The 14442-nt window shown below is 40.7% G+C and overlaps 1 protein-coding gene across 5 annotated transcripts in view; it reads left to right on the forward strand.

Moving 5' to 3' along the window:
• ASH1L (ASH1 like histone lysine methyltransferase) overlaps positions 1–14442 on the forward strand; it is a 220747-nt gene that overhangs the window by 116131 nt on the left and 90174 nt on the right. For all 5 annotated transcript variants that reach the window (XM_073008291.1, XM_007976839.3, XM_037997810.2 and 2 more), the window contains one exon: positions 8875–9616. In XM_073008291.1, coding sequence (XP_072864392.1) covers positions 8875–9616 — 742 coding nt within the window. The remainder of the gene's footprint in view (positions 1–8874; positions 9617–14442) is intronic.

A 14442-nucleotide genomic window follows, 5' to 3' on the forward strand; every position in this document is an offset into this window, starting at 1 on the left:
TCTGAGGCAGGAGAATTGCTTAAACTGGGAGGCAGAGGTTGCAGTGAGCTGAGATTGCACCATTGCACCCCAGCCTGGGCGATAGAGCAAATCTCCGTCTCAAAAAAGAAGAAAGTGAAAGTTGGGTGGTGTGGCACCCCTATGCCTGAAGTCTTAGCTACTTGGGTGACTGAGGCAGGGAAAGGACTGCTTAAGCCAAGGAGTTTGAGGCCAGTCTGAGCACCTTGGCAAGACCCATCTCAAAACAATAACAACAACAACAAGACAAAAAGAAAAATAAAAAATAGCCCAGAATAGCCAAAGTTATTTCTAAGCTGAAAGGGAGAAATCACTTTACCTGACTTCAGTTATACTACAGAGCTATAATAACCAAAACAGTATGGTACTAGCATTAAAATAGACACATAGACCAGTGGAACAAGAGAGAGAGCCCAGAAACAAATTCACACACCTACAGTGAACTTATTTTTGACAAAGGTCCCAAGAGCATAAAATCTCTTCAATAAATAGTGCTGGGAATACTTGATATTCATATGCAAAAGAAAAACTAGACCCCTATCTCTCAGCACATACAAAAACTGAAATTAAAATGGATGAAAGGCTTAAATCTAAGATCTCAAAACTATGAAACTACTATAAGAGAACGTTGGGAAAATTCTCCCGGATATTGGTCTGGACAAAAATTTATGAGCAATACCCCACAGGCACAGGCAGCCAAACAAATATAGATAAATGTGATCAAATCAAGTAAAAAAGCTTCTGCACAGCAAAGTATACAATCAATCAACTGAAGAGACAACCCACAGAATGGGAGAAAATATTTGCAAACTACGCATCTAACAAAGTATTCATAACCAGAATATATGAATTCAAACCACTCTATAGGTAAAAGTCTAATAATCCGTTCGAAAAATGGGCGAAAGACTGAAGAGGTATTTCTTAAAAGAAGATGCTACAAATGGCAACAAGCAAAGGTACTCAACATCATTGATTATCAGAGGAATGCGAATCAAAACTACAACGAGATATCATCTCACCCCAGGTAAAATGGTTTATGCCCAAAAGACAAGCAGTAACAAGGCTGAGCGTGGTGGCTCACTCCTGTAATCCTGTCACTTTGGGAGTCTGAGGCAGGCGAATTGCCTGAGCCCAGGAGTTCGAGACCAGCCTTGGCAACACGGTGAAACCCTGTCTTTACCAAAAATACAAAAATTAGCCAGTCTCATAACCCAGTCTTAAATCAATCAATTAATTAATATTTTTTAAGAAAAACAGTACATGAGAAAAATCACCTAGTTGTCTAAGTAGATTAAGGGAACATATTTGACAAAATTTGACATCCATTCATGATTTTTAAAAAAAGCTCTTAGAAACTAGAATAGAATTTGCTCAATCCATTACAGAGTGTTTACAGAAAAACCTACAGCTAACCTAATACTTAATGGTGAAAGACTGAATGCTTCCTCCCTAAGATTGGGGAAAAGTTATAGATGTCCACTACTTCTATTCAGCGTTGTAGGGAAGTCTTAGTATCTTACTCAGAGATAATACGACTTGCAGAAAATTCCCAAGGAATTTGTTTAAAAGTTGCTGGAACTTAATAAATGAGTTTAACAATACAATTTCTGTGTGTTTAAGCTCAACATATAAAAATCATCGTATTTCTATATACAGTGAACAATTAGAAACTGAAATGTAGCCAGGTGTGGTGGCTCACACCTGTAATACCAACACTTTGGGAGACAGAAGTGTGTGGATCGCTTGAGCCCAGAAGTTCCAGACCAGTCTAGGCGACATGGCAAAACCCCATCTCTACAAAAATGACAAAAATTAGCCGGGCATGGTGGCGCATGCTTGTACTCTCAGCTACTTTGAGAGGCTGAGACATGAGAATTGCTTGAACCTGGGAAGTGGAGGTTGCAGTGAACCGAGATCATGCCACTGCACTCCAGCCTGGGTGAAAGCAAGACCTTGTCTCAAAAAAGAAAATTAATTAATTGAAATATAAATAATACTATTTACAGTTGTATTAAAAGCCATTAAAGTCTTAATGATAAATTTAGAAAAACATGTACGGGATCTGTATAATAAAAAGTACAGTGGCCGGGCGCAGTGGCTCACAGTAATCCCAGCAGTTTGGGAGGCCGAGGCAGACGGATCATTTGAGGTCAGGAGTTCGAGACCAGCCTGGCCAAACGGTGAAACCTTGTCTCTAGTAAAAATACAAAAAAAAAAAAAAAAAGTACAGTGTAGGCCCAGTGGCTCATACCTGTAGTCCTGGCAACATGGAGTACTGAGGCAGAAAGATCATTTGGGGCCAGGAGATTCAGACCAGTGTGGGTAACATAGTGAGACCCTGTCCCTTGGGGGGAAAAAAAAAGAAAAAAGAAAAAAAAATACACGCACACACACACATATCTATGTACTCACACAAATTTAAATTAAAATTAAATCACAAAAAATTAAAATAAAAAAATACAAAGTCTTTTTGAGAAAAATTGAAGAATAGGAGAGAGATGTCAGAGACATTTTTGAAAGACTCATTATTGTTGAGATGTCACCTTTCTCCAGGTCACTCTATAGTCAGTGGACTCAATGCAGTTGCAACAGGATTTTAATATAAACTGGCAGACTGATTCTAAAATTTATATAGAGGCCAGGTGTGGTGGCTCACACTTATAATTGCAGCACTTTGGGAGGCCATGCAGGAGGATCACTTGAGCCCAGAAGTTAAAGACCAGCCTGGGCAACATAGACACCCCATCTCTTATTTTTTTTTTTAATTATTAAAAAATGAAATTTAGACTGGGTGTAGTGGCTTACGCCTGTAATCTCAGCACTTTGGGATGCCGAAGTGGGCAGATCACCTGAGGTCAGGAGTTCAAAACCAGCCTGGTCAACATGGCGAAACCCTGTCTCTACTAAAAATACAAAATTAGCCAAGCATGAATGTGTATAATCCCAACTACTCGGGAGGCTGAGGCAGGAGAATTGCTTGAACCCGGGAGGTGGAGGTTGCAGTCAGCAGCAGTCACGCCATTGCACTCCAGCCTGGGCAACAAGAGTGAAACTCCCTTAACTTTCAGTTGATTTTTGACAAATGTGACTATTTCAATGGGACAAGGATAGTCTTTTCAACAAATGGTGCCGTAACTACTAGATATCCTTATGGAATAAAAAGATCACTGACCTTGTTTCATACCACATGAAAAATTTAAATCAAAAAAGATCATACACCCCTATGAAATTTTGGAAATAATAAAACTTTTAGAAGAATAGAAAAAAATCTTTAAGACCTTGAGAGGTGGTCAAAGATTTCCTAAATAGAAAGCAAGGACCATTTTAAAAAATTTGACTTTATCAAACTTTAAGACTTTTGTTCTTCAAAAAACATTATTTAAGGCTAGACTTATGCCTGGTGGCTCATGCCTGTAATCCCAACACTTTGGGAGGCTGAAGCCAGAGGATCATTGAAGCAATACTCCGTCTCTATGAAAACGAACGAACAAACAAACAAAAACACTTAGGGAGGATGTCTCCAGGTAATCACTTGAGCCCAGGAGTTAGAAACCAGCCTGGACAACATAGTGAGACCCTGTCTCTAAAAAAAAAAAAAGAAGTAGAAAAATTATCCAGGTGTCCTGTCTCATGCCTGTAGTCCCAGCTACGTGGGAGGCTGACATGTGAGAATCCCTTGAGCCTAGGAGGTTGATGCTGCAGTGAGCTGTGATTCTGCTGCTGCACTCCAGCTTGGACAACAGAGCCAAACTCTGTCCCTTTAAAGAACAAACAAACAAGGCTGGTTGTAGTGGCTCATGTCTGTCATCCCAGCACTTCAGAAGGCTGAGGCAGGTGGATCACTTGAGGTCAGGTCAGGAGTTCAAAACCACCCTGGCCAACATGGTGAAACCCCATGTCTGCTAAAAATACAAAAATTAGCCAGGCATGGTGGCAGGCACCTGTAATCTCAGCTCCTCAGGAGGTTAAGGCACAGGAATCCTGTGAACCCCGAGAGGCAGAGGTTGCAGTGAGCCAAGATCACACCACTGTACTCCAGCCTGAGTGACAGAGCGAGACTCCATCTCAGAAAACAAACAAACAGAAAATATTATTTAAGAAAATGAAAATGTAAGCCACAAAGTGAAAGACCCCAATTAACATAATTGGCAAAATATCTGAATAGAATTTTCTCCAAAGAATGCATATGAATTGCCAATAAGCTCATGAAAATATGCTCAACATCAGGGAAATCCAAATTAAATTTATAAATGAGAACACGCCCACTAGAATGATTAAAAGACTGGATAATACCAAGTCTTAGTAAGGATGTATAGGATCTTTAACTCAGTCATTGATGATGGGATGATAAAATAGAACAATCACTTTGGAAAAATTTCTTGAACATACATTTACTTGATTTAGTAATTCTAGGCAGGTGCAGTGGCTTGCACATGTAATCCCAGGACTTTGGGAGGCCAAGGCAGGCGAATCATTTGAGGTCAGGAATTCGAGACCAGCCTGGCCAACATGGTGAAATCCCGTCTCTACTAAAAATACAAAAATTAGCCAGGCATGGTGGCGGGTGCCTGTAGTCCCAGATACTTAGGAGGCTGAGGCAGGAGAATCACTTGAACCCGGAAGGCAGAGTTTGCAGTGAGCCAAGATCACGCCACTGCACTCCAGCCTGAGTGACAGAGCGAGACTCCATCTCAAAAAAAAAAAAAAAAAAAAAAAGATTTAGTAATTCTAGTCTTAGGTATTGACCCAAGAGAAATGAAAATATGTTTAAACAAAATGTTATGTGCACACATGTTCATAGGATATTTTTTCTTTATGGCTATAAACTGGAAACAATGCAGATTTCTAGGTGAATGTGTAAAGAAATTATGGTATATTCATTTAATTCAGTTGTAAAAAGAAATATGTGAATAGTAAAAAGGAACAGTAAAAAGAAATGCGGCAATGTGAATGATTCTCAGATTTATGCTGTGTGAATGAAGCTGTACAATAAAATACATATTCTATCTTTCCATTTATATGACCTTCTAGAAAAGCAAACTTAATATATAATAGGAAGCAGATCAGTTGTTTCTTCTCTGAGGCTGTGGATGACAGGCAATTTATTTTCTTGGAAAGGACACACAATAACTTTTTAGGGAGACAGAAATGTTCTATATATTGGTTATCATGATGGCTACATGGTAAATTTTTCAAAACTCAAAAATGCATGTATAAAAAACATGCATTGAACGTTATGTGGTACTTTACCACAATGAAGTTAATTTTGAAAATAGGCTGGGTGCGGTGGCTCAAGCCTGTAATCCCGGCACTTTGGGAGGCCAAGATGGGCGGATCGCGAGGTCAGGAGATCGAGACCATCCTGGCTAACACAGTGAAACCCCATCTCTACAAAAAAATACAAAAAACTAGCTGGGCGAGGTGGCGGGTGCCTGTAGTCTCAGCTACTCGGGAGGCTGAGGCAGGAGAATGGCGTAAACCCGGGAGGTGGAGCTTGCTAGTTTTTTGTATTTTTTAGTAGAGACGGGGTTTCACCATGTCAGCCAGGATGGTCTCGATCTCCTGACCTCGTGATCCGCCCGTCTCGGCCTCCCAAAGTGCTGGGATTACAGGCTTGAGCCACCGCGCCCGCCTTTGTGTTTTTTTTAAAGATCACTCAAGCTGCTATCTAAAGAATGAGTTGGAGGATGATGAAAATAGCAGCAGGAAGAACAATGTTTCAGTTGTCTGTTGCTGCATAACAAAGCACCTTGAACTTACTGGCATGAAACAATAATAGTCAGCTGTCATCTCCCAGTTTCTCAGGATTCCCTTCATTTGGTTGTAACTGCATGGTGGTGAGCTAAAGTCATCTCAAAGAATTCCTTATTTTGCCAGGCAGGTGGCTGTAATCCCAACACTTTGGGAAGCTGAGGTGGTTGGATCATTTGAGCTCGGGAGTTTGAGACCAGCCCAGGCAACATGGCAAAACTCTATGTCCACAAAAAATACAAAAAAGTAGCCGGGCATGGTGGTGCATGTCTGTAGTCCCAGCTACAGACAGGCTGAGGTGGGAGGTTCAATTGAGCCTGGGAGGTGGTGGTTGCAGTGAGCTGAGATTGTGCCACTAGGCTCCAACCTGGTTAACATAGTGAGACCCTGTCTCAAAAAAAAGGCCGGGCGCAGTGACTTACGCCTGTAATCCCAGCACTTTCAGAGGCCGAAGCGGGCGAATCATGAGGTCAGGAGATGGAGACCATTCTGGCTAACACAGTGAAACCCCATCTCTACTAAAAAATACAAAAAAAAGTTAGCAGGGCGTGATGGTGGACGCCTGTAGTCCCAGCTACTCGGGAGTCTGAGGCAGGAGAATGGCGTGAAGCCGGGAGGCGGAGCTTGCAATGAGCCGAGTTCGTCACTGCACGCCAGCCTGGGTGACAGAGCGAGACTCCGTCTCAAAAAAAAAAAAAAAAAAAAAAGGATTCTTTGTTCCAATATCTAGTGGTTGATACTGGTTGTTGGCTATGACCTCAGCAGGATCTTTTGGCCAGTATGTCAACTCATTGCTTGGGCTTCCTTACGGTTTGGAAGTTTGAGTCCAAGGGCTTGTGGTGAGGCTGGGGTGGGGTCAGAGGGTGGGGGTAGAGAGAGAGAGAGAGAGACCTTGTGTAACCTAACATTGGAAATCATCACATTCTTCCACTGAATTTGTTTGCTAAGGCAAGTGCTCAGTGACAGCAGAGAGGGACTAGACTACAACTTGAGAGGGAAAGCATCAAGTGATTAATGGACATACTTTAATAGCCCCACAAGGAATTATGCTATTGCTTCACGGCAGGGAGATAACATTATCTTAGTCTTGGTGGCTGCAGTAGAAGAAAGGAAAGTGGACAGGTTTAAGAGTTTAAACTAACAGAAGACAGAATTTTATGATTTGTGGGGAGGGTGAAGGAGCAAGAATAAATGATGTGGCCTGAGCTTGGATAACCAACGTCCTGCCACATGATTGATGGTCAGTATACATAACGTTGAATAGTTAGCTTTATGGTATCATTAACTGATGTTGGGAATCTGGAGGGAGGAGCAAGGTTGAAGGGAGCGAAAATGAAATGAGATGTGAATATGAGTTTGAGAAACCTGTGAAACATGCAAAAGTAGACAGAAGAAAGGTCTATTCAGAAAATAGAAACTCTAGTCATCAATATAGATGATAGTTAAAAGAATTGCTAAAGAGAGAATAGAGAGTGAGACAGGAAAAAAGCATAGACTGGAGAGTTTTTAAAAGCTGTAGCATTTAAAGGTTGGAGAAAAGGAAGGGGTCATTTTTTGTTTTGGTAATTTTCAGATAAAACTGAAGATTGGTATGAATATTTAGAAGTCACTTACATACTGATGATAATTGAGACTATGAGAATAAACATGTTCCCAGTGGGAAAGTAAGTATAAAAGGTAAATAACAAGTACTCTGTATTGAGGACCTCCACAGTTAAATTTAATGGAGTTGCAAGTAATTGAAAGTTAATCAAAGTATATTATAGAAATAGCATAGGCAGGATTTTAAAGAATTGTGATATCAAATTTAGCTGAGGGTCTGAAATTTTTTACTTTTTAAAAATTTTATTGTTTTTCTAGAGACAGGGTTTTGCTCTATCATCCAGGCTAGAATGCAGTGGCGTGATCATAGCTCACTGCAGCCTCAAACTCCTTGGCTCAAGCAATCCACCCGCTTCAGCCTCCTGAGTAGATAGGACTACGGGTACAGGAAACCACACTGGTCTAATTTTTATTTTTTGTTGAGACAGGGTCTCAGTACGTTGCCTAGGCTAGTCTCGAACTCCTGGCTTCAAGTAATCCTTCCACCTCAGCCTCCCAAAATGCTGAGAGTACAGGTGTGAGCCACCATTCCTGGTCTGAAAATGTTTAAATATCAAATTGAGACAAGGGTCTATAGGCCAGAGTTGATGGTAAAATTTTAAAAAAAGTCTTAAAAATTTAGACAAGGCTATTGGATATTATTTGAAGAAAGTTATTGGTAATTTGAGAAAAAGTTCATTGTCTGATGATACTGGGATCTAGAATGCCTGAGGCTAATAAAGGATTGTCTAGTATAGTTATCACATTTAGAAGTCATATAGATAAGAAATCCATTAATTAACTTTGGAGAAGTGTGACCCATGAATAATAGTAGTAAACTAGGCAGCATGGGAAGTGACTTATTTTGAACTGATTTTTAAATTATTAGTATTTTTTGAGACAGAGTCTCGCTCTGTCATCCAGATTAGAGTGCAGTGACTCACTACAGCCTCGATCTCCCAGGCTCAAGCAATCTTCCCAACTTAGCCTCATAAATAGCTGGAATTATAGGTGTGAGCCAGCATGCCTGGCTAATTTTTTTCTATTGTTTTCAGAGATAGCTTCTTGCTATGTTCCCTAGGTTGATCTCAAATTCCTTAGTTCAGGAATTCCTCCTGCCTTGGCTTCCCAGAATACTGGGATTACAGACATGAGCCACCATGCCCAACCTTTATCCAACATTTAACTTTTAAGTCCCTTAGCTTAACTGTTCCTTAATATTTTTAAATTTATTTTTTATTTTTGACCTTCATTTTTGAAGAATTAAATGTTTTTTCTTTCTACTCCTTACTTCAAAGTGAGAGTTGTTCTTTTTTAATTTACATATTATTAGAGAAATATAGGCCAATTTTGGTTTTATCTTGTTGTAATAACCTTTTTCAGGAAAGTAAACCATCAATTTACCTATGATGTATAATCTTGCTACGGAAAATAGAGCAGTACTCCCTTTTACCTGTGTAAAAACTTACTTAAATAGCTAGCTGTGTCCAATTTTGCCTATGTGTGATTTATTGTCTCTTTCAGTAAACGGAGTTCCCTCTCGAAGTCCAAGATTAGTTGCTTCTGGGGATGACTCTGTGGATAGTCTGCTGCAGCGGATGGTACAAAATGAGGACCAAGAGCCCATGGAGAAAAGGATTGATGCTGTGATTGCAACTGCCTCTGCACCACCTTCTTCCAGTCCAGGCCGTAGCCACAGCAAGGACCGAACCCTGGGAAAACCAGACAGCCTTTTAGTGCCTGCAGTTGCAAGTGACTCTTGCAATAATAGCATCTCACTCCTCTCTGAAAAGTTGACAAGCAGCTGTTCCCCCCATCATATCAAGAGAAGTGTAGTGGAAGCTATGCAACGCCAAGCTCGGAAAATGTGCAATTACAACAAAATCTTGGCCACAAAGAAAAACCTAGACCATGTCAATAAAATTTTAAAAGCCAAAAAACTTCAAAGGCAGGCCAGGACAGGGAATAACTTTGTGAAACGTAGGCCAGGTCGACCTCGAAAATGTCCCCTTCAGGCTGTCGTATCAATGCAAGCATTCCAGGCTGCTCAATTTGTCAACCCAGAATTGAACAGAGGCGAGGAAGGAGCAGCATTGCACCTCAGTCCTGATACAGTTACAGATGTAATTGAGGCTGTTGTTCAGAGTGTAAACCTGAACCCAGAACATAAAAAGGGGTTGAAGAGAAAAGGTTGGCTATTGGAGGAACAGACCAGAAAAAAGCAGAAGCCATTACCAGAGGAAGAAGAGCAAGAGAATAATAAAAGGTAATTCCTCATTTAACATATTATCTGAGTAGAGGAAACTAGCTTGGAACAACTATAATGTAACTCTATAGCTGAATTACTAATTTCATCTTATAACCTTTCACTTTTTACTATATGAGACCATTTCTTTTCAAAAATTGTTCTTATATATTGCTTTTACAAGTTATAATTAAGAACCAAAAAGGCTAGGTGCAGTGGCTCACACCTGTAATCCCAGCGCTTTGAGAGGCTGAGGTGGATGGATCACTTGAGGTGAGGAGTTCAAGACCAGCCTGGCTGACATGATAAACCCTGTCTCTACTAAAAATATAAAATTTAGCTAGATGTGGCAGTGCATGCCTGTAATCCCAGCTACTCAGGAGGCTGAGAAGGGAGAATTGCTTGAATCCAGGAGACTGCAGTGAGCCAAAATTGCACCACTGCACTCCAGCCTGGGCGCGGAGTGAGACCCTGTCTCAAAAACAAACAGAAAAGAAGCAAAGGGCAAATGCTCTGAACCCACTCACTTTACAGACAAAGGAAATCAAGGCCCAGAAAGATTGTATATTTTATCCAATATAGAGACGTGTGAGCTCTGTGATCATTTTATGTGCATATCACATTTTGCTTATCCATTCATCCATTGATGGATACCTGGGGTGTTTCCATGCTGTAACACTGCTATGACAGTGGGTATACAAATACCTCTTTCAGACCCTGCTTTAACCTTGGGTATATTCTCAGAAGTGGAACTGCTGGATCATATGACATTTCTATTTTTAATTTTTTAAGGAACTGTCATACTGTTTTCCACAAGGGCTATGTAATTTTACATGCACAAAGATTTCAGTTACTTTACATCCTCACCAACACTTGCTATTTTCAATTTTTTTTTATAGCAGCCATCCAAATGAGTATGAAATGGGTATCTCATTGTAGTTTTAATTTGCTGTTCCCTAATGATTAGTGACAAGCATATTTTCTTTTCTTTCTTTTTTTTTTTTTTTTTTTGAGACGAGTCTTGCTCTGTTGCCCAGGCTGCGGTGCAGTGGCCGGATCTCAGCTCACTGCAAGCTCCGCCTCCCGGGTTCACGTCATTCTCCTGCCTCAGCCTCCCGAGTAGCTGGGACTACAGGCACCCGCCACCACGCCCGGCTGATTTTTGTATTTTTAGTAGAGACGGGGTTTCACTGTGTTAGCCAGGATGGTCTCGATCTCCTGACCTCGTGATCTGCCCGTCTCGGCCTCCCAAAGTGCTGGGATTACAGGCGTGAGCCACCGCGCCTGGCCTGGCAAACATATTTTCATATGCTTATTGGCCATTTGTGTATCTTTAGAGAAATGTCTACTCAATCGCTTTTTCAATTTTTGATTGGGTTTTTTGGTGGTGTTGAGTTTTAGCAGTTCTCAATATATTCTGGATATTAGTGTCTTATCAGGCTTATAAGCAAATATTTTCTCCCATTCTGTGGATTGCCTTTTTACTTTGTTTATGCTGTCTTTTGACATACAAAATTTTCTGATATCTATGAAGTCCAATTGTCTGTTTTATCTATAAAGCTGTGGTAATCAAAACCGTATGATAGTAGCATAAAGAGAGACATATAGAGAGCCCAGAAATAAAACCTTGCATACATGGTCAGATGATTTTTGACAAAGGTGCCAAAACCATTGAGTGGGGGAAAGGACAGACTTTTTAACAAATCATGCTGGGAAAACTGGATGTCTGCATGCAAAAGAATGAAGTTGTAGTCTTACTGTAAACCATATTCAAAATTTAACTCAAAATGGATCAAAGATATAAATGTAAAATCTAAAACTATAAACTCTTGGCCAGGCGTGGTGGCTCACTCCTGTAATCCCAGCACTTTGGGAGGCCAAGACGGGTGGATCACGAGGTCAGGAGTTGGAGACCAGCCTAACCAACATAGTGAAACATGTCTCTACTAAAAAGAAAAAAATTAGCCAGGCGTGATGGTGTGCGCATATAATCCCAGCTACTTGGGAGGGCAAGGCAGGAGAATTGCTTGAACCCAGGAGGCGGAGGTTGTGGTGAGCCAAGATTGCACCACTGCACTCCAGCCTGGGCGACAGAGCAAGACTCCTTCTCAAAAAAAAAAACAAAAAACAAAAAGGCTGGGCACAGTGGCTCACGTCTATAATCCCAGCATTTGGGAGGCTGAGGCGGGCGGATCACCTGAGGGTCAGGAGTTCAAGACCACCCTGATCAACATGGAGAAACCCCTTCTCTATTAAAAATACAAAATTAGCTGGGTGTGGTGGCACATGCCTGTAATCCCAGCTACTCAGGAGGCTGAGGCAGGAGAACCCCTTGAACTGGGGAGGTAGAGGTTGCAGTGAGCCGAGATTGCGCCATCACACTCCAGCCTGGGCAACAAGAGTGAAACTTTGTTTCAAAATAAATAAATAAAAATAAAACTGTAAACTCTTAGGAGAAAATATAGGGCAAAAGCTTCACAGCATGGAATTTGGCCGTGATTTCTTAGATGTAATAACAAAGGCACAGGCAATAAACCATTTTTATTTTTATTTATTTATTTATTTATTTTTCGAGACGAATTTTCACTCTGTCACCCAGCCTGGAATGCAATGGCATAATTCCCACTCACTGCAACCTCCACCTCCCGGGTTCAAGTAATTCTCCTGCTTCAACCTTTTGAATAGCTGGGATTACAGGCACGCGCCACCATGCCTGGCTAATTTTTGTATTTTTAGTAGAGATGAGGTTTCACCATATTGGCCAGGTTAGCCTTGAACTCCTGACCTCGGGTGATCCACCCGTCTCAGCCTCCCAAAGTGCTGGGATTACAGACGTGAACCACCACACCTGGCCCATATTTAATATTTTTTAATGAACCAATTCAATGTTCATCATTTATAAATGACTTTTCTTAATGTGGCATGTTCACTCTTGCTCATATTCTCTATCATCTGTCCTGGTGAATCCTGGATAGAGAGGTTTTTTTTTTTTTCCATCCACCTATATAAAAATAATTGCTTTTTTCTAGAGAATATATTTTTTAATTACAGGAGCAATACACACTGGTAATAAATAATTTAATGAAACTAGTAGCTTACTGATTTAAAAGTAAAAGTCTCTTTTCACGTGCTCTCCCTTCCTCTTATCCCATTTTTCTCTCCATGGATAATGCTATTAACAGTACATTGTGTATTCTTTAATGCTGACAGCTTGTCATCAGAACATACAGAATTACGTTATACTATGGTAGGAATATATTATAATTTATGTAATTACGCTGTTGTGATTGACTAGATCTTGCTTTTTTATATTTAGCTCTTTATGTCGCTTATGTAATACTGAGTATTAGTTATGAGTTAGAGGTTTAATTTTCTTTCAATACTATTCATTAGTTTAGCCATTCCCAACTTATTTGGAATGATACATTTATCATATACTAAGTTTTTGTTGTTGTTGCTGTTGTTGTTTTTGAGATGGAGTCACCCAGGCTGGAATGCAGTGGCACAGTCTCAGCTCACTACAACCTCTACCTCCTGGGTTCAAGTGATTCTCATGCCTCCGCCACCCAAGTAGCTGGGATTACAAGCATGAGCCACCATGCCCAACTAATTTTTGTGTTTTTAGTAGAGACGAGGTTTCCTCATGGTGGCCAGGCTGGTCTCGAACTCCTGACCTCAAGTGATCGGCCTGCCTTGGCCTCCCAAAGTGCTGGAATTACAGGCATGACTCATCACACCCAGCATTAAATTTCTTTTTTTTTGCAACGGAGTCTTACTCTGTCGCCCAGGCTGGAATACAGTGGCACAATCTTGGCTCACTGCAACCTCTGCCTCCCAGGTTCAAGCGATTCTCCTGCCTCAGCCTCCTGAGTAGCTGGGATTACAGGAGCATACCACCACACCCGGCTAATTTTTTTGTATTTTTAGGAGAGACAGGGTTTTACCATATTGGTCAGGCTGGTCTCAAACGCCTGACCTGATGATCCTCCCGCCTCGGCCCCCCAAGGTGCTGGGATTACAGGCATGAGCCACAGTGCCGGGCCATCCTAAATTCTTATATATTGTTAGATCTTAGGGTCTTTTCAAATATTTTTATATTCTTTTCTATCAGGCTATTTTGGTATCTCTGTCATAACCATTTAATTATTGAAGCTTTAAGACACTGACAAGGAGGATGATTCCTGCCTTTACTGTAGTCTGAGACATCTTGACCATTTACGTGATGAAGGGTCGTCTTTAAAATGTGCTTCAAGAAAAGGCTTTCATCAGCCTGGGTAACATGGTGAAACCCCATCTTGACCAAAAAAATACAATAAATTAGCTGGGCGTGGTGGCATGCATGCCTGTGGTCCCAGCTACTTTGGGAGGCTGAGGTGGGAGGATCACTTGAGCCAGAGAAGTGGAGGTTGCAGTGAGCCTGGATTGTACCACTGAACTCCAGCCTGGATGACAGTGAGACTTCGTCTCAACAATAACAACAAAAAAGGCTTTTGTTTAGGTTAGCCTTTCCATTCCAGCAAATTCTAGTATCATGGTCAGCAAAATTAAACACATACTTTTTCACAAGATTGTATTTGGAGATTTGAAGAGATTATAAAGAGAAAGATAAAATTTATGCCCTCAAGAGATTGTGTAGGGAAGGACATGACACATTGAATTCCCAGAGACAGCAACAGTTTTTCAACTTGTTCTAACTGGAGCTTACACTAGTACTTGTTATATAATATGTATTCATTTATTTTTTCAATTAGTATTTGTTGCAAGATTATTATGTTTCATGTACTTAGAATTGATTCAGTGGTGGGTAAATCTAGAAACTTTTCCTACCTTCATGGATCTTAACCATC

This window comes from Chlorocebus sabaeus, chromosome 20 (assembly GCF_047675955.1).
Source record: "Chlorocebus sabaeus isolate Y175 chromosome 20, mChlSab1.0.hap1, whole genome shotgun sequence".
NCBI classification, from domain to species: domain Eukaryota; kingdom Metazoa; phylum Chordata; class Mammalia; order Primates; family Cercopithecidae; genus Chlorocebus; species Chlorocebus sabaeus.